The sequence below is a fragment of the Lutra lutra genome, chromosome 4 (genome assembly GCF_902655055.1).
Source record: "Lutra lutra chromosome 4, mLutLut1.2, whole genome shotgun sequence".
NCBI lineage: Eukaryota > Metazoa > Chordata > Mammalia > Carnivora > Mustelidae > Lutra > Lutra lutra.
Window position 1 is genome coordinate 2,978,821 of NC_062281.1, and position 25,808 is coordinate 3,004,628.

General features: G+C 48.8%; 1 protein-coding gene across 24 annotated transcripts in view; it reads left to right on the forward strand.

Moving 5' to 3' along the window:
- Nucleotides 1-25,808, forward strand: part of PTK2 (protein tyrosine kinase 2) — a 251,367-nt gene that overhangs the window by 82,241 nt on the left and 143,318 nt on the right. For all 24 annotated transcript variants that reach the window (XM_047725233.1, XM_047725252.1, XM_047725232.1 and 21 more), the window contains 3 exons: nucleotides 2,310-2,536; nucleotides 12,369-12,535; nucleotides 24,893-24,980. In XM_047725233.1, coding sequence (XP_047581189.1) covers nucleotides 2,310-2,536; nucleotides 12,369-12,535; nucleotides 24,893-24,980 — 482 coding nt within the window. The remainder of the gene's footprint in view (nucleotides 1-2,309; nucleotides 2,537-12,368; nucleotides 12,536-24,892; nucleotides 24,981-25,808) is intronic.

Consider the following 25,808-nt stretch of genomic DNA (forward strand, 5'->3'; position numbering starts at 1 on the left):
TATGATAAGTTGGGAAATGTCCCCTATTTGTTCATTAGAAGAATTTCTGTAAGATTAATATCATTATTCCTTAAATTAGTGGAAGAACTCAGATATTCCTTTGTGGGAAGAATTTTAATTACAGATTGACCATTTTTAATGGAAGATGTCTATTTCGGCTTTATGTTTCTGGTCTTGGTTTTATACAACAGCAGTTTATAATGGCTTAAGTTGTACTTTGCAGAGAATTGTGTGTGCATCTCAGGGTACCTGGGTGGCTTCGTTGGTTAGGCATCTGCCTTTGGCTTGGGTCATGATCCCAGGGTTCTGGGATTGAGCCCCAAGTCAGGCTCCCCACTCAGTGGGTAGCCTGCTCCTCCCTCTCCCTCTGCCGCTCCCCCTGCTTTCGTGCTCTTTCTCTCTCTCTTTCTCAGTTAAATAAATAAATAAAATCTTTTTAAAAAATTGTATACGCATCTCAACTTTCATGTTCATTGACATACAGTTCGTGACTTTCTCTTGTCAGTATCTGATACTCTGTCATCACCTCCCGTTATGAACATCCTCTTCTCTGTTCTGCTTCATCCTTGATGGTATTGGTTTCCACCGGACCTTTTCCCCTTGGTTAGTCTTGCTAGATGTCTATCAGTTCCATTATTCTTGTCAAAACAAACCAGCAAACCTTGATTTTGTTCAACTGCTAAATGCACTGTGAGACAGTGGATATTTAGATCACTAATTTCCGATCTTCATTGCTAGTACATGCATTTAGGAGTATAGATCTTAGGGACTGCAGGCTGACTCAGCAGGTGGAGTGTGCAACTCTTGATCTTGGGGTTGTAAGTTCAAGCCCCAGGATGGCTATAGAGATTACTTAAAAATAAAGTCTTTAAAAAAAAGTGTGGATTTTAATGGAATCACAGCTCTGTCTGCATGTAGCGCCGATCTTTCTTTTAATTGCATTGTTAAATTCAGAATACTTCGAGTTTCTTTTTGGCTAATGGGTTACTTGAAATGCGTTGCTTGGTTTCCAGACAGTTAGGGATTTTCTAGTTGTTTTGTTGTTGTCCAGCTTTAATGCTAGAATATACTTTAGTAATGTCAGTCCCGATGCCCATGGCATCCTGCTCTTTACCCAGCACGGGGCCGGTTTCAGTGACTGCCTCCCGTGCACAGGCAGCGAGCGTTCCCCTGCAGATGGGACTTGCGCTGGGGCCTAGAGCTTTCTGTTGGCTAGAGTGAGTCTGTCGGCCATGCTGTTGTGTCTCATGTCCTGGGCCCGGCTAGACTCCTCGTCCCTTCTGCCTGTCTTCAGCCTCACCAGCTTCTAGAGGCTCCCTCTGGGCTTGGTTCTAGGATTGGTGACTGTCTTAAGGGGACACCTAGCAGAGTATGTGTCCTGCTCACCAGAGTCCTGGGGTCCCCACGCTTCTCACTTGATCTCTCATGGCCAAAAGCTCAGCTGCTTTGTGTCTCATCGGTGGCTTTTCTTGGATCTTCAGGCTCTCGAAGGCCCAGAATTGGCTGATGCCCTTTGGGAAAAGGCAGCTGCTCAGTGTCTCTTACGTCTCCATCTGTGTCCCCTGCTGTCCTGGTTGCCTCACAACATCTCGGACTCGAAAACACTGGGCTGGTTTTTAATCTTTTCTGAGTTTTCTCAATGGGAGTGTTCGTCTTGGCTGAGCTACCCCCACGTTCAAGTGGGAGTCGTCCTGTCACACGGACACACTTGGTTGGTTTTTGCTTCCTGGTTCAGTTTTGTTTTCAGCGGTGACTGGGCTGACTCTCCTGCTGAGGGACTGGCTAAGCGGGAGGGCCTGGCTTTACCTCTGGGGTTTTCGGCTCCAGGGCCTTGTATGTGTCCTGCCCACTCCCTGAGTGTTCATTGTGTGAAGAAAGAGCTGCAGCTCACGCGCAGGTTTTCAAACGGAGGCAGCAAAATGAACGTACTTGGCTTTCCTGTGAGATTTTCCCCCAGATTTAAAGGCTGTGATTTTAAAAGGGAGGACGGTGAGGGGATATTGTTTATAGATGGTGAACTTTTGACAGAGCTGAAATAGGACCTTTTAATTTGTTAAGAAACATTTAACAAGTATTTGTGATGCTGCTGTGAATTCGGTGCCGCCGTGGGTGCAGGGGAGCAGAGATTGCCCCGGTCAGTCCGGTCTCCGCTCTCCTGATGCTCGCCTTCTGCGTGTGACGTGACCAGAAGGGAAGAACATGGAACAGTGTTGTTAGTATAAGGACCAGCATGCCACGTTTTAATAGATTTTAACCACATTTTGATAGATTTCCAATACGGTGACTGACCATTTTTCTTTCTCTTCTAGAGTATGACAGACACACAGCGTCGGCCAAAATAATGGCGGCCGCTTACCTTGACCCAAACTTGAACCACACACCGCATTCGAGTACCAAGACTCACCTGGGCGCCGGCACGGAGCGGTCCCCCGGGGCAATGGAGCGGGTGCTGAAAGTCTTTCATTACTTTGAAAACAGCAGCGAACCAGCTACTTGGGCCAGTATCATCCGGCACGGGGACGCGACGGACGTCCGGGTAGGTACATTTTCCTGGAGGTGGCGCCATGGACATTTAGGTTAAATAAGCCTGTAGGTTAATGGCACAGACCAAAAAGAGATAAAAATTTTTATTCCCGTATTACTTTTGCTTTATCATATTTATTCATGTAACATGTGACTGACCAGAACTTTAAGTGTAAAACCTCTTAGGAAAATAATAACTGAACCATATGTTATCGATGTAAAGCTATGCATGTTTTTCTCTCTCCCTTTTTTTAAACTCTTTAGCATAGAAGAGAACAAAGTAATTAAAATAACCTCTACTACTTAGGAAATAAACTATTTTCTAGAATGGGAATCTTGAAGGTATCTGCATGACCCCAGATAGGACAGGTTCTTCAAAAACTGACTGGGTCCCTATACCAGCCACTTGCCAAGGTTCTGGGGCTATCAAGGGTCCCTGCTGCTCCAGCCTCCTGTCTGCTGGGGTGGGGAGGTGGACACCTGTGGCCTTAGTTGCCGGCCAGACAGAGTGTGCTTCCCCGCGGAGCCTGGGGGCGAGGAAGCCTGCGTGATGTCGATGTCGCGCGGGGCTGGTAGCCTGCAGGCCAGGAGTGGCGAGAGGCACGATGAGCCAAGGTTGCTGAGAGTCGGCGGGGTGAGCGGGTAGCAGTGCACTTTCAGAAAACAGAGTTGAGGACATCAGTTTTCAGCAAGTGTTTCCTTTGTCCACGTGTTAGAGAACCACTGCTCCTTCCTTTCCCTCTACCTACTCCCATGTTCATCTCTAGGGAGGACAGTGTCCAGTGCAGGATGAACAGATGTGTCTGTTCCCCCTTTCTTTTCATAATAAAGAAGTTAATTCATCTGCTACTCTTTAACTTATATGCCTAAAGTACTTTTAGCAAATTAAAGGGATAATTTCCCATTATCTCTATAATGTTGGAGTCCTCGCTGTTCAGGCGGATTCATTATTCAAAGGTGAATAATTCATTCAGGCTTAAATATGTATTAACATCTGTTCATGTGCTGTAGTTGAATGTAGTAGTCTCTTGTTACAAACATTTTATGAAGCTTGATGGCTTTTCCTAATTTTCCTGTAGTTTTGTTTTACATTTAACCTTATAAACACAATCACTTGGTAGCAAGGCCAGCGGCTAGTGTTCTGTCTTAATGTTAATTGGAGGATTTATGTTGGAGACAAACCTTGCAAACGTAGAGTTTATGGGAAGGCTCTTAGCGTATGTTCTAGTCTTTGTGAATTTCAGTTACAGTGAATGAGGAAGTTTGTTAAAAACATTGCATCAGCCTTCATAAACTTGAGTATTCGTACAGGAGGGGTGCCTTGCAGAGATGTGAATTTGACAAGACATTTAGCAGATATTCAAGATTGATTATATCCGAAAATGCACCTTGGAAAGGCTCCACGACAAAGGTGTTTTGGTATCAGATTTACTGCACACAAGAGGATCCACATCAAGGAGAAAACCAGTGATCACTGGGCGCATGTCAAGCCTGTAGCCAATGTTACAAACTTATCAGACATGAAAAACATTTATATTGTGAAGAAAAAGCCATATTCACATGCCTGAGTTATGAGAACGTATTTCTTGAACTTTTATGAAGATCAGTACGAGCACATCCATGTGACTGAGACCCGGGTGACTTTATTTCATAGTAATTGATGAATGCTTGAAATTTAGCAGCTCCCATCAGTTGATGATTTTCAGCTTGAGGCGAAGAACTCTGAGTTGGCATTGACTGGTTCACGAGAGCTTTTCCTGTGATGGAAGCGGGTGTGATTCATGACCCGCTTTCATTCAATGTGGTGACATTTGGAAATGCAGCATTTTAATTGTGAATTGATGGATCTGCACGACTGGACAAAATAGGACCGAAGCACATGTCCATGCCGTCTTTCTCCCCAGGGAGCAGCACACAAGGAACGATACGGATAAAGGAACTCGCCTACATGGTTAGGCAGGAGTACAGTGGAAGGAAGATGGCCGCACTTGAGGCCCAGTGACCTGCAGCCGAAATGGGGTGAGGGGTGAGCTCGGAGTGGGAGTGTGGGCACTTGGCAGAAAGAAATAGACCAGGTAGTAATGGTAGCAGAGAAGAAGCCAGGCCACCCGGTTTCTGCAAAGAGATGGTTTACTGTCGTCCACAACAACGAAGTAATTCCATGCCGACCCTCACTGCTGCGCTGCCTACCCCAGTAGCCGAGTGCAGTGCTCGCGCGCCCCGAAGTAGCTAGTCTCAGCTGCTGTTTTCTTGGTACAAACACAAGGTTCTGCAGATGCAGTGTGGACGAAGAATATAAAATATCTCCTGTTTTGATTGCCCGTTGAAAAGACCATGTTCTTGACATCGTAGGTTAAATAAAATGTTATTAAAATTGAATTCATCCATTTCTTTTTACCTTTTTTTTTTTTTTAAAGAAATTTTGAAGTAACATACAGCTTGCTTGCGTTTTTATTTCTGCCAGACAGTTGTGCTCTGTAGAAAGTAGCGATCAGAGATACTGCCTGACTCAGAAGCACCGCCACCTCTGGGGGCGTCGAGAGGCTTATTTGCAATAGGAAATATCTGGATTCTTGTTGTAGTTCATTACAGAGGTTTGATTTCTCATGCTGCACTTCGTAATTTTGCTCCTTTCACATGTATGTTCGGTTCTTGAGAGGATCCCCAGGACCCCGCCGGTTATAGGCAACATGTGCCAGGCAGCAACAGAAGAGGCTCCTTTGTGAAGGGACCTGAGAGTCTCAGGGGCAGGCCCTGTGGCCTTGGACACTCAGAGGCCGTCACCGGCCCACGTGGCCACAGCTGTGCAGGAGGAGGCCCCGAACCTCCTTGTGGGGGTCTGTGAGACGGGCACGGGAGCACCTTCCCTCTACACCATCGGCCTCAACCCGTGTGACTGCCCAGGCACCGCCAGAATCAGGTGCAGGTCGTACCCCCAGTCACGATTCCCGACAAGTGCTGGTGGGCTCGCGCATCCTGCCCTAAGGAAGCAGCGGCCCACGGACGCAGACACCACTTACCTTGGTCGTGGCTTTGGCCCCGTGTCAGCCGCATGCTCCAGGCAGCTCTGGAGCTCAGGTTGAGGTCAACCCCGAAGCACCAAGGTTAACCCATGCCGGACTATATTGAATACGAACGGTCATCTAGAAACATGGTAGTGGTACTTCGGAGTAATAAGAGTTATAGGAAACTCCAGATTCTACCAGAGGAATCCCCTGCTTGGGAAACAGAGTGACATTTACATCCTCAGTGCTGGATGCAGGACCACACTGGACAGTGTCTTCTCAGGGCTCAGGGAAGGAACTTGCACCTCAGAAGTCTTCCACACAGACTGCTCGTGAAGACGTGGAACGAAGGTGTCTATAGAGAAGTAGGGTGTAGGACATTAATACCACGGGCTCTCTTTAAGAAAACAGTTAGGAGACTTAATGGATCAGACCCGCGAGCCCAGAAAGAAGTGCCGGAGGGACGTGGGCTGTGGCCCGCGCGCGGCCCCTCGCTCCTCTCCGCCACTGCCGCGGTCTCTTCAGGCTGTGACCGGCATTTACTCCAGCTCTGCCTTCTCCATACCTGTCCCCTGTTCTGACTGGTCTCCCTCTGAACTTGGGACCTGTGCCGCCCAGCTGCCTCTGCCCCTCTCGTCCGTCTCCGTGCTTCTGACTCCGAAAGGACTGTCTGTATGTCCATCTGAGGGCCTCCCGTCTTTCAGACACTTAGAATCATCTGTTGCTCCTCCTTCGCTTACGCCCCGTGTCTAATTCAGTAGCTGTTTGTGTCCACATGGTTCCCCGGATGCACCCAGAATCCACCCACGTCATCTGACCCCTGCTGCGACACCTTCTTTGAGCCACTTGGTCTCCCGACATCCCACCGTCCCCTGGGGACACCTCTGTCTGTTCACAGTCCAGCATCGAGGTGACCCTATGAAAAAGCCAAAGCGTGTCGCTCCTCCACTCAGAACCTTCCTGTGGCTTCCTGTCTCGTGGAGGGTGAGCGTTCAGGTCCTTGAGAAGCCCCTGACTCTCCTCTCCCTGTCACGTTCCACAGCCTTCTCTCCTCCGGCTCGCTCCCTTGGACTTGCTGCTTCCTGGGCTGTTTCTCCAATATGCCGGTCTTGGAGTCATTTGCTCAGAACCTCCAGCAGCTCCCCATTTCTCTCAGAGGAAAGCCGGGTTCCTTCAGTGGCCTCTGAGAATGGACTCCTCGTGGCCCATTCTTTTTTTTTTTTTTTTTTTTTTTTGTGGCCCATTCTTATCTAATTACTGTGACTGCCCTTACTCCCTTTTCCACCTTTTCTGTTGCCCGTCACCCCATTTTGATGGTGATTTCTCCTTGAGATTGTCTTGTCTCTTGATTTGTTTACTCTTTTATTCTCTGCTTTCTTCCCCTAGACTGAAAGCTCTGTGACAGCAGGGGCCTTCCTGTCTCCTACTGATGTCCCCAGCATCTTCAGCAGGGCCTCGCAGGCACACAGCATCTACTTGGCAGATCCCCATTGCAGTGACTACACGAAATCCTAGAGGAAATGGAGTATTTCCGACAGAAATGTAAATTAGGAACGTTGGTTTGCAGAAGTACCAAGTAGTAGACTAATAATCATAAAAGAAATTGAATTGATAGAGATTACACCTATTGAAAACCATACCTGGGCTTACTGATAACTTCTATCAGACCTTCAGTCCCACCTGGTTACTATTTTCCTTAAATCACAGGGTCTGAAACAATCCATTTGTACCCAGACACCAAATCTGGGCAGGTACCGTATGATGCCACTGAAGATTAAGTTGCAGTTGAGTTTTTGGACAGTATTGTTGGCACGTTCAAAGTATCTTCAAGTTTACTAACGAGCCTGAGGCTCTTTTTTGACTGTGCAGTGCACTTGGAAGTTTCCGTGCTCGTCCTGAAGCTCTAGAGCAAGGTGATGGAATTGCGTGAAGTTGCGAGAGGAAATCAGTCCTGTGGTTTGCTAAAAGGTGAATGTGTTTGGATTGGGACCGTTGTGACCGAGCTGGTAGTGGGAAGAATGACAGTAGAGAGAAACATTCTGATCAGTTTAAAATCAGCTTTCTGATCGGGGTGCGCAAACACGTGAACAGTTTGTGATTCTGTGAGTTGGTGGATGTCGGGAGCTCTGTGAACAGAGCTGTGCTGTGCTAGCAATGGCTGGTGGCTGTTGGGGAAGGCACCCAGCAGGCAGTTTTCCCCGAGCTCAGCCGCAGAGGGCTGCCTGGAGGCCTCTGTGTGCAGCAGCCCCGTGGTCTCTCCCGTGGTCGCCAGCGCTGATGCCTTCTGTGCGTCTCCCATTTTCAAATGTAAACTTCTATCTGCTGAGGAGCCGGTGAATGTGCGTTTAAAAACTCGAACACTGATTACTGTGTATTCAAATAATTTTGGTGCAGGAAAGGACTACAGAGATTTTAGTTAAATTATTCCTTTAATGGAGGGAGAGTGTCACCCAGGAAGAAACTGGAAAGAAAAACCTTAGGGAAAAAACTGGAGTCCAAAGCAGTGTTAAGAAGATTATGAGACTGCACAAGCATGAGGAAGTTAATTCTCTGTTGCTAGACCTGCAGAGTTGGTGATTGTGGCCGGCAGAATAATGGCCCCTGAAGAGGTCCACGTCCTAATCCAGAACCAGTGCATACGTGACCTTCCATGGCAGATGTGACCAAGATGAAGATGACCTTGAGATGGGGGAGATGAGGAGCCGCAGACCTTTTCTGGCTGTGGTCAGAGGGAGGGGGCCGCGGAGGAAGGGTCGGACACAACGCTGCTGGCTTTGTGGATGCACAGAAGAGCCTCTGGCAGCTGGAGAAGGTCAGCCTAGAGCTTCCAGAAACGGCACTTCCCTGCCAACACCTTGATTTTAGCCCAGTGAGACCCATTTCAGACTTGTGATATTACAGAACTGAGAAGTACGCGTTTGTGTTCTGTTAAGCCCAGAAGTTTGTGGTCATCTATCAGAGCAACAGTAGGAGGAAGGACTTTGTCGTTGTCCCGGAGGACTTCGGGGCCGACTTCAGGCTGAGTGCCGAACCGACAGCGATAGCAGTTGGCTTCCTTACCTTGAAGAGCATCTGAAAGAGAGACACGGAACAGGAACCGCCGGACATTGTAATGAGCAGATCAGGAGTGATGACTGCACTTGCAGCTCCTGGGAGGAAGTAAAGAGATGAGCGCTGTTAACAACACCGTGTGGGGTTTCAGATCTCTCTCGTGATAAAGGAGCTTTGCAAATCCCTGAGAAGACAGCTAGACAGAACAATTGTCTCCTGCTCTCTGGTTGCCACCTTCCCCGCAGAATGGCCGTGCTAGTGTATGTGTTCAGCATCACCTCTCTCCTTCTAGACTCAGGCTTCGGAGGGTGCGGGTTCTGTCTTACCCATCGTATGTAGGCTAGATGCAGACGTGTTCACTCACCGAATGAGTGAGTAACATTCAAGAGTGAATGGACGTGAAGGGACAGTTTGCAGGATTTCTTTCTACCAGTTGAAAGGTCATTATTTCTTTCTAGAGCATTGTCTAAAAAATAAATGACCAAGTTGAACCAAGCAGAATCATAAAAAGAACTTTTAAAAATGAAATTACAGCGTCATCTTACTAGTATATAATCAGGGAAAGGTAAACTAGACCAATGAAATGCCCCACCCTCACCCCGCTGTCCATCACATTGATTAAACACTTGGATTGATTTTATCCGGCGTTGGCATGGGATGAAGGACAGTCTCGAACATTATGTGCCAAGTATCATTGCTGTAGTTTCCCTGGTGGCCATACTTCCAAAATGCCACATTTTTAAGTCGCTTTTGATCCAGTGCATCTGTTTTTAAGCAGTGCTGCTCGTGTGTGACACCAGCTAGAAGCTTGTTCGTGGCGGTACTGCACACATCTCACTTCCGCTCTCCCCCAGAGCAAGGAAGCCAACAAGAAGATAACTGTCCACTCGGAAGAGAATGGCTCTGGAGGCTGCGTGTTGTGTTCCTGATAAGACAGAAGCATGGTGCCCACACCGGCTAGGGTCTTTCATCCCTGAATCCTTTTCCTATGACGATCTCATGTCAAAATTAATCAGGAATATTATATATTTCCCAATTCTGGGATATGATATAGATGAGTAAAGGGATATTTCAAAGTAGCTAAATGTAGGTTTATATACTCTGGGTGGGATTGTCCTGGGACATCAAAGCCAGGCTGAGAAATTTAAATTTAATTCAGGTGCCATTAGTGGCATATTGTAAACCCTTGTCCTCTTGTCTCCCTAGAGGTCCTTTTCTAAGCGTGTGTGTTCCAGAGGTAATAACGTGTGATATGTGCGTACATTCCATATGGTAGTAATGTTGGGGTGGTTTGTTTTGAGTGTGCATTCCGTACTAAATATTTAGTTCTCAAAGTTACTTTTCAGTTACGCAGAACCAAATATTTAGTTTTCAAAATCATTTACGTTACTCAGTGTGTATACTGAGCTTCAGATATGTAAGTCCTTGCATATCCGTAATCTTGGCTGCCGCTCGAGCTGAGTCAGCGACGAGATATTGAGGAGTTCTAGAGAAGTAGGACAGAACACAATATGGAAGCATAATGAAAAAGCAAAACAGGAAATGAAGGGGAATGTCTGTGTGTTAATTGCTGTTAATATTTTAGTGAAAAGTGAATGTTACAGCCTTGTTTCATGAGGAGCTTCTGCAGGATGGGAGCTCTTTGTTCCACAGAACCAAACCTGAGGTCATTCTGGGTGTCTTCAGGTGGTGTGAGCAAGTGAATGGACTGAAATTGTATCTACCCCACAAGACTCCCGTTTGGGAGCCTGCTTTTCCCCTGGGCTCCACAGTTCTGGACTAAGCGTCCGTACACTTCCCCTCTGCAGGTGGGCACCTGCGTGCCCATTCCTTGAAGGGTCATGAAGATAACCTTTGCTGGGGGTCCTCAGGGAAGGCATCCAGAAAGGTGGGATTTCTCCCCGACTGTTGATAGCACGTGCAATGGTCAGAAACGGTCTGTGCCCAAAGGATAGACCCCCTGAGACCGGTGGTTGGGGACAGATGTGCACGTGAACTGCGGCCCTAACAGGAGCGAGGTGGCTCTGGAATCGGCCAGCTGCCAGGGAGCCGCCGTGGAGTGGAGAGAAGATGCGCTGAACCCAAGCCTTCGCGAGGGCAGTGGTGTCGCTGTGCACTCGGTGGCGCACTGGCAGAGCTGGGACAGGAAGACAAATCGCTTTTGTGGGGATTTGAAAGAGGCGCCAGTGCCTGTCCTGTGCAGCTCAGAGATCCGTGCTGTTGGCAAGGAGAAGCTGTAGAAGCCGCCTCTGAGGGAATTGCTAGAAATGGAGGTCTCTTCCTCACAGCAGATCCCCCACCCCGAGCCCACGGAGTGAAGACGGGGCGGGCTGGGTGTCAGCTCCTGCTGTCCCTTGGCTGAGTGCCCTTGGGTAGACACTGGCTGCAGTGTCCTTCACGGTGTCCCCATCAGAAATTCCAGCCCTTGAATCCGAAAGCCAGGAAGGACACTTAATGCCTACTTCATTTTCACCCAGACTTCTGTGGGCTGCGCACATCCTTCCTGTCCCACGGAGAGCTCGTCTGCTCTGCGGAGTGGCCTGTGACTCCTCCAGCCCAGTCCTTTGTTCTTGCTTTCTCCCCTCTCCTGTCACTCTCCCATGCTTGATACACAGCCTTCTCCTGGGATCCAGTAGTCTGAAAGGGAGACTGGCCATGGGCAGGTGTCACGTGATGCCTCTGGCGTGGACACACTGGGTCCTTGACAGCTTTTGCATATATAGTACGTGTGCTTCTCTTTTCTCAGGAATAGGGATAGGAACATCCTTATTATCGACAGCATCATGTCCTCATATGGAAATACTTAGTGTGCGTGGGGTCTTTTTAAGACGTGTCTTATATTACAAGTAGTATGATACCTTCAGTTAATTGCTAATTTAAAACAAAGCAGTGACGATTTCCTTTGGCAGTCATTTTCCTATTAATATCAGTGTCATTAGAAATTATGAATGGCCTAGAGCATGGAGAAGAGTGCAGTGGACTGTGATTAGCACACCCTCCCGTAAGCACACAGGCCGACTGTTGGATTCCCTTGTGCGGCTCCGTGTGTGCTGCCCATTGACATCTGTGTGCATGTGTGACTTCCACAGCTGGGCGGGCACAGGTCAGGACTCGGGGCTGCTGTTTCCCTTTCCGAGTCCCAGGATAAGCTTCATCTTGGCGAGGCAACCTTCCCTCCCGCCTTTGTCTCTGAACTCAGTGCACATGTGTTAGGAGCACCGGGTCTGGGGACTGTTCGCATTGCTGCACTGTAATCCGTAGAGAGCACGCAGCAGGTGGGGCAGGCCCAACCAGGTAGCTTCTCCTGCGTCATCAGTATCACCAGAAGCGTGGCCTTCATTGTATGTTTCTAAGTGTGTTTCCTAAGAAATGAAACTGAAGTTGCAGCCTGGTCTAGAACAAGATGTTATCCTGGGTTCAGAAAATAGAATCCTGTCCTTGGGTCTCGTTATCAGCAAGTGACGTGCAGAGGGTGGCTGGGATGCTTTGTTAGGTTTTGGGGATGGAGCAGAGGTAGAGCTGCAGAAATGTACATTTCCATGCCTTGTTTATCACTAAAGAAAAGGGAAGAGCCTCATTTTGTGTTTTTTCAAAACTTTTCCTTGTTCGTAAAAATACTATTTGAGAAAAAAAGATTCCTAAGAAAAATTAAGTAATTTGTTTAACTTGATTCTCTTTTTACCAAAGATTTCTGATAATTAACTAAAAGAAATGAACATTGCATTAATTTTTAGCATACAGTTTTTTTTTTTGTTTGTAACAGTCATTTTTGTGGGGGGTATGTTTTAGGGCATCATTCAGAAGATAGTGGACAGTCACAAAGTAAAGCACGTGGCCTGCTATGGATTTCGCCTCAGTCACCTGCGGTCAGAGGAGGTTCACTGGCTCCATTTGGATATGGGTGTCTCCAATGTGAGGGAGAAGTATGAACTTGCACACCCACCAGAGGAGTGGAAGTAAGATTACATACCTACTTTGGTGTGACTCACACTTGATTTGTTTTGCATATTAAATCACACACAAGAGGATGAATGTCTTTGCTTAATTTCCATACTGATTGTAATTACGACTCCTGTATTAAATAAAACTGGCTGGTAATGATTTAACCAGTGATCTCTTCTAGACTTCTGTTTAGTCTGTCTTTGTGGCACCACCAACTTGGGACTGCCTGAGCTTCTGATGGGCTTAGTGGTGACGGCCTTGGGCTCGTCACACTTCTCTTCTCAGGACTCCTTTGTTTCAGCCTCGGCTCGAAGAGCTTAGGTCCTCATTCCTTTCCTTTCTGTCCTGTTAGCATCCTTCTGTGCAGCAGGACTTTGTGAGCCCGGCGGAGACCACACCTAATTATCTCATTAACGAGCAGCGTGGCTTGCTCCGTGGTGCCTGGTAGCCTCCGGCTCGCCTGAGAAGAGGGGGTGTCTGAGTGACGTCCGCGCACTACAATTAAATTAGGCCGTGACTCATGCTGACCTTAGTGAAACTGACATATTTGAAGGTGAAGTAAAAGAATTCTCTGTAATTGCCCTTTCTTTGGTTCTCTCCCCACAAAGATAATAATTTTTTCCACCATTAAGCAGAGCAGCATGTTAGTAGGAAGCCGTACGTGTGAAACACTAGAGTGTGGGAGAAGTTGGACCCCCTGTACGGTGCCCTCGTGTTCATAGACACGGCCGCAGAGACAGAGGCGGTTGTGGAGGGGACAGTGCTCAGTGTTGGTCCCTCGCAGTCCAGCAACCTAACTGATTAGAAGACACATTGAAAAGAAAAACCTGCAAAAGTTAATAAATCTCCTGTCGAATACACTCATGTCCTGGTTACGGTTTACCAGAGAAACGTACTTGTATTTCCGGTTTACCGGGCCGCCGGCACGGGCCGAGCTGACAGGGTAGTCCATGATCAGGTCGTTGGGTTGGCTTACTTCGGTGCTGGCAGAGATGTGACCTCCCGCTGTTTGCTCAGTCAATCAAGTAAGTGTTTCAAAGCTAAGAATACCTAAAAGTTACTTTAAAATACCGCAGGTGTGTTTATTCAGCACAGTTCTATCAGCTGCTTCATTTATGTGGCCCTGTCAGAGGCGCACTCCCGTATGATGGTGCCCCTGGTGCTCGGTAAGGTGCTGTTGAACGTGGACCTCTGAGCATCAAGCTCTGTTTCTATTTTTTTAAGCCACTTTGTTTTGCTTAATTTCAAGTAAAGTTGAGCGGCCTCTGCTCTCTTTCATGGAGCCTGAAGCCTCATAAGCAAGGAGAGCCCAGACTGGACGAGGTGGAGCTTTGCCGAATGCAGTGCCAAACCGGATGCGGACGGAGGTGGCGAAGGTGACGCCACGGCCGTGTCGCCGGCACCGAGCGGCTGGAGCCCAGCGCCAGACCAGCTGCGTGTGCCTTACAGTCTGTACATTTGCAGCTCATAAAATGTCTGTCATAAAGCTCTCCCCAGTCTTAGGAGGTAAAGATGGAGGAGACAGGCCACAGACTTAAGTTCCAGGTACAGAGAGAGCTGGGGGCACAGCTTCGGTTGAGTGTAGCTGACTTCATAGCGAGGCTTTTTTTTTTTTCTGACAGATCACAGGTAGGCAGAGAGGCAGGCAGAGAGAGAGGAGGAAGCAGGCTCCCCGAGAGAGCAGAGAGCCCGATGCGGGGCTCGATCCCAGGACTCCGAGATCATGACCTGAGCCGAAGGCCGCGGCTTAACCCACTGAGCCACCCATGCGCCCCCATAGCGAGGCTTTTGCAGTGAACATGCCCGTCACAGGAGGACTCCTGCAGTCTTAGCTCGGAGGGGTGGCGTGGCGGGCGGGATCAGTGAAGGTGCGTGGACAGTGGGCTGGAGGGCAGGTGGTCCCTGCGGGTGTTCCTGGGAGGGTCAGGCTTCATACTGCCTGTCTGTGCATGCCAGAGGAGCCGGGACTTAAAGAAAGGGTTAGTAAGGAACAGGAGACTATTGTAAAAGAACCACGTAGATTTGAAAAAGGACCAAACACAAGTTCTAGAAACCACTGGATGGGTAAAACAGCTGATATAGCGGAAAAATTAGTAAACAGAAATGTGGATCTGAGAAAATCTTCCCAAAAGACAGCACACAGAGATCAACGTGTGGAAGGTATGAAAGCGCGTTATGTAACGTGAAGAATGAGAAAGTCAGCCCATTTCTGCCAGGGGCTCTCCAAGCGAGTAGAAGGAATGAGGAAAAGGAAATATTCCGAAGAGGTAATGGCTGAGAATTTTCTAGAAGTGGTGAATAGCATAAATCCTCAGGTGTAGGATTAACATAAGATCCCAAACGGGGCTAACGACATGAATCTGCACATCGGTAGATGACAGTCAAATCGTGTGCAAAAGAAAAAGAGATGATGCTAAACGCAACCAGGGAAGAATTCACGTTTCCCCACGGTTCTCGCCAAGCGGTGAGAAGAAGTCCCGGGCAGCCCGCATCTGTCTGTCAGATGCCGTTGCCGTTCAAGAGCAGGGCGGCTCAGATACTGCCCTCAGAGAGCTCACCACCAAAGGAGCGTCCTACAGACACATTTCAGGAAAAAGATAGTGGTTTCCAAAGGAGGGTTTCAGATGCAAAATCGGGTAGATAAAAATAAGCATTGGCTCTAAGAACAAATAACGATAAGAACCGATTTTTTATATTAAAAAAGTAGAACCCAAGTGGTGGCTGCCTGTCAGAAGAGAGGCGGTCAGAATTAAAGCTCTGTCAGCCACATTTTAAGGGTATGTATAAAAAAATAAAATTGCATATTAGGACAGCTATGAAACATTAGAAGTAGCTTTTGTAACCTAAGCAGTAGGTGGGTGAGTAGGTGTTGGGGAAACAGCAAGAAGAGAAGGAAGGGACTAGAAAGCAGGACAAAGAGGAGTCACAGACGAGACTTTGGAAGTAAGCTCAAGCAGACTGACAGTAACTGGTCAGAGATGTTGGTGTGTGACCAACAAAGAGAAGCCAGCTCTCTGCTCTTTATGACGGGTATCTAAAACAGCAATGTTGTAGACGTTTTTATGTGACTTACAGGAAGAAACATTTTACCTTAAGACTCAGGACACATGCACATGTATGTGTCTCAGAACCATTTACATATAGGTCTACATACGCACTTGATAAAACCATACCCAGCCTCACTAGTCCACTGAAGTCCACAGTTTCCATCCAGAGGCATTCTGTTTGGTTTAACTTCATTTAGAAAGAAGGATGGTCGGCAGGTGGGTGGATAGATAGAAGGATGGATAGAGATGATGGATGGAGGGATAGAAAGATGGATAGATGGGTGGTGGGTGAATGGATGGAGAGATGGATGGACGGTTGGATGGATGGATGGGTAACTACAGAGAGGGATGGATGGATAGAAAGATGGATGGGTGGATGGATGAATGGTGGGTGAATGGATGGATGGATAGAAAAGTGGATGGTGGGTGGATGGATGGATAGAGATGATGGATAGTTGGATAGAAGGATGGATGGATGGATAGATGGATAGAAAGATGGAGAGATGGATGGTAGGTGGATGGATAGACGGATGGATGGAGAGAGATGGATGGATGGATAGATAGAATTTTCCTACCTACTAACCAGGGGGATGAGGGGATTGGTATTGCTTTATTAATATCTTATTTAAAAAGTTTCAAGATAGAAAAGCATTTTTAGGGGTATGAAGGGCAACTACATTTAATAACAGGCTCATTTCATAAGAATTTAGGAAGAGTAGAAATAGATGGAACTATTTTTTTTTTAAAGATTTTATTTATTTATTTGACAGACCGAGATTACAAGTAAGCAGAGAGGCAGGCAGAGAGAGAGAAAGGGAAGCAGGCTCCCCGCTGAGCAGAGAGCCCAATGCGGGGCTTGATCCCAGGACCCTGAGATCATGACCTGAGCCGAAGGCACAGGCTTTAACCCACTGAGCCACCCAGGTGCCCCTAAATAGATGGAACTATTAAACTTACAAGTTCCTAAAGACATTTCTCAAAATATATAAAGCAAAACTAGTAATAAAAGAATGAAATTGACCTCTCCTAATTAAAAAGAAAACAATAGTAAGTCATTTTTAAATTATGTTTTTCACTATTCTTTTTAATGTGGAAATATGGAGTCCTGCACATAACAGTGTATTAATCAGTTGAAAAACACATTCCTAAATAATTCATGGTTCAGAGTAAAACTCCCAGTTAGCTGAGGGTCTGGCTATGCTGCCAAGTTCTACACCTCCTGTGGGCTCTTCCCTTCATCCTCCAGTCCACCTTCCCGTAGGAGCCGTTGCTGTCAGTCATTTCTTACCTAGCAGCACTCTGCACTTGGTTTCGTGCGTGCCCAGCCCTCCTACTTGACCAACCATTTGCTGTCTTCTCCTGCTTAGTGTTTAAATGTGGGGGCTGCTCCAGTGACCTCTCTTTCTTCTCTCTGTAGACCAGCCTTTGGCATCGAAATCACACTTTCATTGGATAGACACAGGAGACCAGGAAACCAGTTACTGCCTAAGCCAGACAAAAATCCTAAAAGCTGGTGGCTTGGGGGAGCAGTGATAGAAGGAGTGAGAAGCAGCTGTCCAAGCCTTTCTTAAGCTAGAGCGCATAGGATTTGCTGAAGAGTCTTCAAAAATATGCACATGCAATGAAATCTGTAAATCACCTCTGTGGAAGATTCCAGTAGCTCCTCCTCCTACCTGGAGCCAACTCCAGAGCTCCTGATCAACTCTCAGCCTGCCTCCTCTCGCTCTCGTGCCCCTCCCTGCGCTCCAGCGGCTGGCGCCCTGACATGTCATGTCAGTGCTCCCTTTTCAGAACTGCTGGGTCAGGCTCTTCTCTGCTGCCAGCTTTCTTGCCTGCTGAATGGGACAGACTTCTGTCTTGCCCCCTGCTCCAACCTAGCTCTCTTACTGGTTCTCGAACAAGTCAAGCATCTTGCTCCTTGGGGTCTCTGGACCTGGTGAGACTGGCCAGTGTGCTCCTCTGCCATTTCCAGCACGGCCTGGACCTCCCACCACGTAGAGCACGTGCTCTGCGGTCCCCTCTTCCCTGTGGTCTTCTCCGACCGCTCTGTCTGTAGGGCCCACTGCTGACCCACCACCAGATGACTTTTCTCCCTCAGGGACTTGGTCTTACCCCCTGGTCTACTCCTGGCTTCTGGTCAGTTGTGCCTGGCGTGTAGAGAGCGCCCAGTAAAAACTTCTTCAGTGAAAACGGAATTAGTGGCAGTGAAAGTGCAAGACCGTCCGAGACGACACCGTGTGGCGAGTAGGAACGCGCATTCGCTCCACGACTGTGTGTCCTTAGCAGTGTTTTCACACTAACACACGTCTGCATCGTGCAGGGCACTTGGCTCACTTTATCAAGTTTCTTATTGTGATAGTCGGATCAGGTGGCTGGGGCCTCACCTTTTGCCGTTTTACCTGTAAGAAACCTGAGGCTTCATGAGGCTTAACAGCCACCTCGAGCTCCTATGGCTCCCATGGGTGGAGGATAGAGAGTGGTCTGTGTACTCAGCTGTCCTGTACTCCTGTGTGAGACACGGACGTACGAAAACTGGAGCAATGGGCAGCGTTCGCCCTTGCCAGCAGGCATATTCCTGGTTCAGTGGCTTTGTGCGGGCTGCTGGGCGCCTGGCTTTCGTTCTGAGAAGTAGGATCGTATTCAGATGAAGTGCCAGGGCTCACAGAGGAACTGGATGTCGGTTTCCACTCTTGGGAGGTTTTTGAACATAGACTGTGTGTGCGTGTGCGTGTGTGTGCGCGTGCGCGCGTGCCGTCTGCCACAGGATCTGTTGAGGTTACCCGATGAAACAGAAACTTGCTCACCTGGGGTCCCCAGCACTTCCAACACCTCCGCAAGCCAGCTTGCGGCACACCGTGTGCTTCTAACTGTGGCGGGCAGTGGGGCCTTACAGAGGCGTCCTGCCTCGCCGCTGGGGAAACGGAGGGCTGGTGGGAGAAACGGCGGTCCTTGTGGGAAGAGTAACAACAAAGTTAGACCCTACCTCCAGTACTCAGAGACCCGCTTGAGACAGGTCAGGTGAGAAGAAAGTTTAATGGAAAAGAGAGTTGAATGTGTCTGATCCTGGAGTAGGAAGTTTAATACCCCCAAAATGTTTAATAACAGCAGATTTAACTTTATTAAGATAAAGAATTTCCGTGTATCCAGTGTATATATTTAAAAGGGCAAAAGCAAGTTGCAACTGGGAGGAGCTATGTGCAACACACGTAATGCACAGAAGATGATGTCGGGGGTTCTCCTGATGGGCATGAAAGTGGCGCACGACCCACTAAGTGGGCCAGGGACGCGGTGGTGTTATATCGTGAAAGAGAAAACTAGCCTGGCAGTCATCACAGGCAGCCACTGTCGGCTTCATGAGCCCGTTAGGGAGATGGGAATCTGGACCCCAGGATCCATCTGCAACTCTCTGTGGGCAAAAAAAGTGAGTTGTTGACAGCAGAGGATGAGGGCGGCTCTGGCAGGCTCTTGCCCGCACTGCTGGTGAGAAGGTAAATGGGCAAATCTCTCTGGCGAGCGACTTCAACTTCCAGCCGCTGCGCACTCTGCAGTCCTGCAGCTCCTTCAGGCTTTGTCCTGGAGAGACTCTTGGGTTTCTGCACGGGGCTGGATTTGCAGGAGGGTCTCGCACGTGAAAATGAGTGCACAGGCAGACGCGCAGCGGGATGGCCGAGTGTTGGCCATGCTGCCTCCTGACGGACGCAGTCTCCCAGGGCAGTGTCGTGAGTACCACGGAGCTGCACACTTTATAAAAAGACTGGGTTTTTTGTAACGTAAATTTTATCTCAGTTAAAAAAAAGACTAGGTCCTAGAAGACAACGTGGAGCATGATAAGCTTTTATAAAAGGAAGAAAGAAAAACTTAAAAGAGTATTGTGGGGAACACATCAGTTGAGTAAGACAGTGTGGCTGATCTAAGTGAAGCACCGGAGGGGAATCACCCAGAGCCTCTCCAGGAGGAGCAGCCTGCCCCGCCAGTCGCCATGACGGAGACCTCCCAGGGATGAGTGTGGAGCCCTGGGGTTCGGAGGCAGGACTCTTCGAATCACCCCCCGTGGAGACACATGCTTCCAGTCCGCCCAGGAGGGAGCAGGGGCCTGCCTCCCTGTCACTGGGCTCCTGGGAGGTCCCAGCTGAGCAGGGAGTAGTTGTCAGGACCCTGAGTTCAGCCCCAAAAGTCTCAGTCCCGATACCGTCCCGATACCACAGCAAGCAGTGTCTTGTGGTCCGGAGACACTGTCATCCGACAGATTTCCGTTGTGAAGTTCTGCACTTAGATCTTTCTAATGAGCCGAATTTTGGTAATTAAATTTCAGTTATCTGGAGTGACCTGTGTAGAGTGGTCTGTTTGGCTGAGTCAGATGTAAATAGACTGTCAGAGCTTTGGGGGGAAATGGTCCAGTCCTTCGTGAGGTCGAATCCAGGACTTCGAGGGCCGGGTCTGAGAGGTGGCTCGCGTGACCTCCGAGAGAGTACTGTGGGGCTCTGCCGAGCGAGTGAGGACCGTCCTCCTCCTCGTTACCAGACACGGTTCGTGTGGCCTCCAAGAGAGTACCGTGCGGCTCTGCTGAGCGAGTGAGGACCGTCCTCCTCCTCATTACCAGACGGGGTTCCCGCGTCCCACGCAGCCCTGCCCAGTCCTTGCCGAGAAGCAGCCCCTTGCTCTGCAAGGACACGACTGCTTCCGGTCCTCGGCAGGAGAACAAGTCTCTCATAGGGAGGAAAAGTGCCTTTTTCAAAGACGACGAATGAAAATGAGTAATGGTAGTTTAGGAAGCTTTCCTTTATGTTTCCTATGTTACCTCGAAATCACACCAACTCCGCACAGGCCTTCCCTTACAAGCAAGTCTTCCGGTGGAGCCCTGCACTGCCGAGCTTTAAAGCAGAGCGACAGCAACGCGCTCCGGCAGGTTGGGAAGTGATGCTTTAAAGTGAGGGCGGACTTTGAGTTTGCTGGCGGTTAATTGCACATCCGCTGGCTGCCTCCGCCCCAGACAGGAGCAGCAGGAAGACGGGTCCGCTTCTGTCCGTCTCCGCTGGGTCTGCGGCTGCAGGCTGACTCCGGCCAGGCTGGCTGGAGAGAGTTCGGGTGGGTGCCGTTAACCTCAGGTATGGAACAGTCCGTCTGTGAACTTCTTTTTGTTCTTGGTATGTCTCAGAAGTTTCCAGAATGGAACACAGAAGTCCTGGGTACCCTTCGCCTTGCTTCCCTAAAATGGTGAAACTTTTGTAAATATAGTACAGGAACCAGGAACTTAACACTGATACGGTATTATTAACTGGTACACAGATGCTACTCAGATTTCTGCGATTGTCCCACTTAACACCCCTTTCCCGGTCCAGGATACCATGTGGTTTTCACTCTCTCCTTAAGTCTTCTCTAATCTGGGACAGTTCCTCTGCCTGTGTCCTTCATGACCTTGACACTTGAGGAATACAGGCTGGTTATCTGTACCGTGTCCTTCCACGGGGGTGGTCTGGGGTTTTCTCATGGTGACGCTGAGGTTGCATGTTGTTCGCAAGAATGCTACAGTCGGGCTGTGGAAGCCATCGTATCACATGTGATCAGGAAGTCTGTAGCGATGATGGGACTCCTTTGTACAGGTGTTTTCGACTTGGATCATTTGCTTTAAGGTGGTGGCCAGGTTCCTGCCCCGTAAAGTCACTGTTTCCTCCTCTGTAATTGAGAAGTACCTGCTGGGGGATAAGTGTATTGCGACTCTGCAGAGACCCTGTTTCTCATGGATTTTCACCCGTTAATCTCAGTACCATGGATGATTGTTTCTTACAGCTATTACTGCTAGAATTTTTACCTAATGATGAACTTCTATTTCCATCCTTCTTTCGGGGATTTCTAAATGGAGGTCCCTTATGAGAAAGAGCTGTCAGTACCACAGGTTTGCAAGGCCCATCAAGAAACACAGCATCTGTGTTGTTTCTGGAAGTTGTGCCTTGTTTACTTCATGACACACAGATGGGCCAGCTGACCCTTCTCAGTATCAAGGCTAACGGATTCTTGGTCCAACGCTTCCTACTCCTCCGCCATTAGCTGGTCGGCTTATGGGTATCTTGGTGCTTGTTGTGGGAGGTGAGACTGAGGAGGTTAGTTCAGTGGCCTCAATAGGAAGTTATTACTTAGAAGAAGCAAAAAGATTATTTATTTGGGGCATGTTATATTTAGCTGCTGTCCAGAAATCCATGGAATGGCGTATAGCGGAATAGTAAAAATGTGTTTCAGGATGCTGTCAGGCTCTTAGAATGGTAACAGAAGGGTAAGGAGGACGGTTAGTTTCATGGACAGGAGCGGGTGGGGATGTCAGCCCTCTCGGGCCAGTAGGCTGTGGGGTTGGGTGCTGTGGTTAGGGACTGAGCCAGGGTGATGGCATGTGATTAGATCGGGCAGACGGGCAGTTCAGCAGGGCTGTGGGGGACAGACAGGCTAGACACTGCAGACTGAAGCAGGGACCAGAATCCTCACAATCTGAAGAGCGTGCCTCCCTGTCCATGCTTCGGGTCAGTCCTGCTCCTCTGTTCTTGAGCTGCAGCGGCCTTCTCTTGGTCTCCTTCTGCGTTGTGGCCTTCGTGCATGTTCTTGCTGGAGAGGGGTCCCTGTCTGCCACTTCATACCTGTGGGGCCTGGGGCCGCTTACCTAATGCCTTGAGCTTTCTCCCATCCGTGAAAACAGGGTCATTACTTCTCAGCCCGGGTACTGCGCTCGCCTCCGGGCCTCCTGCTTCTTCCTCTGGGCCCTGTTGTCTGTCCTTCACACAACAGTGTGTAGACCTGCCTGGCCTGAGGAACGTCCATCCTGTGATTACCCTGCTCCGAGCCCCATAGTCCCGATGCACTGGGGCCTCTGTGATCTGGCGCCTCCTGGGTCTGCCTCTCCCTGCTGCCCGCCTGCTCAGTGCTCGTGCTCAGTGCGGTCGAGCCGCACTTGCCTTCCCACACATCCTCTCGCCTCAGGGCCACCCCCCCATTCTCTTCCATCAGAGCGGAACTCTTGTCCCTGCACATAACTGAATGAGGCCTTTCCCCGCTCAGATCTTCGTTCAGATCTCCCTGGATCGGAGTGTCCTCTGGGGCTACCTGTGCAGAGCAATCTGTCGTCACTTGTCGCTCCCCTTACCGAGCTTCTTACCTGTGTCCCGCTTACCGCTGCCCCTGAGATACTGTGCATTTGCTGTCTGACTCCACCACAAATCGTATCTCAGATTTTCAAGGGCCGGCGCTTGGCCTGTTTATTCACTGGTGTCTCCCCAGCCCCTGGAGCTGTGCCTCGGATGGGGTTGGTGCGGGAATCAGTAGTCGCGGAGTGACCGCTGATGCCATCAGTAAGCCGTGGAGCCCGTGCCCACTGTGGGCCAGGGAGTGTGCGCGGGCTTCTGTGCTCACTCACTCACTCATTTCCCGACGAGCTTGGGACCAAGGCACAGAGAGGCGGTGGCAGGGGTGGGCCACGGAGCCGGAGTCCCAGCCCAGGCCAACCCCCTCCGGAGCCTGCATTCTTCCTGCTTCTGGCAGGGCCGTAGCGGAGCACGAGGCCGAGGGTCACGTCCTTATCACCATCCCTGTCGGGCCCTGAGTAGTCCTGGAGTGTCCATGGAGCCGTTGTCAGCATGGTCAGGCTGCCAGCTGGTCACAGTGTTTGAGCCGGGTCTGTTTCCTTACCGTCAAGTGCGATAGCATCCCTAGCAGAAGCCTCCTGTCCTGTTTGATCCTGAACATGCAGCTTTGGGCCGGCGCGGCTGCATGCAGAGCCCCGTCTTCTAGTCTGCTAACGGGCACTTGCTCCACTTCTGTTCTCTGACGGGGATGTGGCGTAGAAGTGGTGCCTGGGGGGGGCCTGGAACGTGCTGGCAGTAATGACCTCTAGCGTGTTCCACAAGGGACCGCCCCACGTGCAGCGTCTGGAGTAACTCGTTGACCTCGATGAGGAAGAGCAGAAGGGAAGCTCGCTGTTGGGCAGTTGCATATTTTAATGAGGGCAGACACTCCACGGTCTTAGCGGGGCTTGTGTGTGTGTGTACCTTGCATTTTTTCTGCTCTTAACTGACCAAAAGAATCGTGTTACTACTTTATTGGCATGTTTCCCTTGTGAGACTATTACGTTTTTTTAAACATCGGTAAATAAAACTTTAAGAAAAAACAGATCTTCCTATAACCTTTGGGTAGGCAAATAGTTTTACGAACAAAACACTAAAAGAATTTCCCAAAAAGGAAAAGAGTAAATAGGGCTGCATTAAAATTATGAGCTTTCTTCCTTGACAGATAACATTAAAATAAAAAGATTTTTTAAATAATTTTTACAAGACACCATCAAAGAGTGAAAGACGAGTCTTGGAGTGGCGGAAGATAGGAATCTAGCGATGGCCTCACACCCTGAACGTGTAAGACAGCTGGGGGTGGGAGAGGGGGCACCCACAGCCCTTTGGAAGAAACAGACGTTTCACCAAAGGAGGTTTCCTCTTCGGCAGTCATTAGATGGGGCCATTGGCGGGGCACCTGCTGCGGCAGGCATCGGTCGCTACAAGGAAAGAGCCCTGCCGGGCGGAGAGATCCAGAACACTGCATGCTGGTGGGACTTTAAACTGGTGTGGCTTCTTCAGCTCCCTGACGGGTGGCACCGGCTAACGCAGGGGTGTGTGTGTGTGTGTCTGTCTGTCTGTCTTACACTCCCAGTCTGTGCCTGTAAAGGACATGGAAAAGAGAGAGGGAGGGAGAGAGCATTCTGGTGAAATTTGTTTCCACCACTCTTGAAGTGTGGCTTCCTGAACAATTAACTAGTTTATGCTTAGAGGAAGAGAAAAAAAAGAGTGTTGGTATCCTCATAATAGCTAAAACAGCAGGAATAACTCAAATGGTCCTTAGCGGTGGTGTGATATTTCATGCAATACTATGAGCTCAGAGCAACCGTCTGCTTCTAGATAGGCTGAGTCTCACAAGCATGTCAGCGAGTGAACAAAGGCCAGTCAGGAAAGGGTATGTTCTGTGTGGTTCCATGCGCATGAGGTCAGCCATCGGGGAAGTGTGGGGAGGTGCTGCCCCTGCCCAGGGTGGACAGTGACTGCTAGGACCGGGTGCCTTCTGGGCTTCTTTCTGCTCTGTCCCTTGCAGGATTATTGAGCTCGCTCTGGACACTGAGGTGCACGTCTTTGTGCTGAAAAGTTTGAAAATGGATAGTTAAAAATTACTTGTATTTTAAGTTACTTTTAAGATAATATTTCAGAGTAATTGGTTATGCCATAGTTATAACAATGCTGTAATTGTAGACTATGAATTGAGAAAATTATTTCTGATTTTTCTATTTTGTGAATTATTTTTTAGATATGAATTGAGAATTCGTTATTTGCCAAAAGGATTTCTAAACCAGTTTACGGAAGACAAGCCAACTCTGAATTTCTTCTACCAACAGGTATACGAGAGTGCTCTAATATCCCTAATTCTTTGTGGCTTTGAATCCTACTTACTACATGGTTTTATTTTAGAATTTGATTAAAGCTAACATTTGGGAGAATGTGTATTTGTCACAGTATGGCAGTGAGAGTTTTAACCAGTGAGAAATTTTGAATTTTTGACCCTGAATTCTTATACACTTGGGTAGATCTTTAAAGATACTTCTTTTGTGTGGTACAGCAAATCCTAAGCGATACAAGCATTGGTTTGACTTTAACTCAAGTACCGTTACCATGCCCAAGTATCCGCAGGCTGGGCCGATGTAGAATTTATTGTCAGAGCCACCGAGAGTCACAGAATCTCGAGAGCAGTTTGCAAAATAAAGGCAGAATTGACTTTTTTTTGTTTTTTTTTGCACTGAGTAACTTCCTTTTTACACCTTCAAATATTAGTTAGGCAATACACACGTGTGGCATAAACGAACCAATAGAATTTTACGTCCAAATACATGTTTCTTGTTCGTTTCCACGAAGAGTGACGAGAAACAGGTGCGAGGACTGGCTGACATGTGCGCGCACGTTCTGCAGCCAGAAGCACGTGGTCGTTCCTCATTTTAATAAAAATATTTATTACGTGTCTGCGGTGGGTCAAGAGCGCAGAGGAAATAAATGAGATCGTCTGCATCCTAAATTCCTCAGCTGGGTGGGGATGTCCTGCGAACAGGGCCTGTGCTCAGGCCCTGCTGTCGGGAAGCGCAGAGGGCGTGGCCGTGCCGAGAGCGTCTGCTGACCCCATGGAGGTGCAGAGCCCACGCGCTGTCCTGGGAGGGGTCATGTGAGGAGTCCCC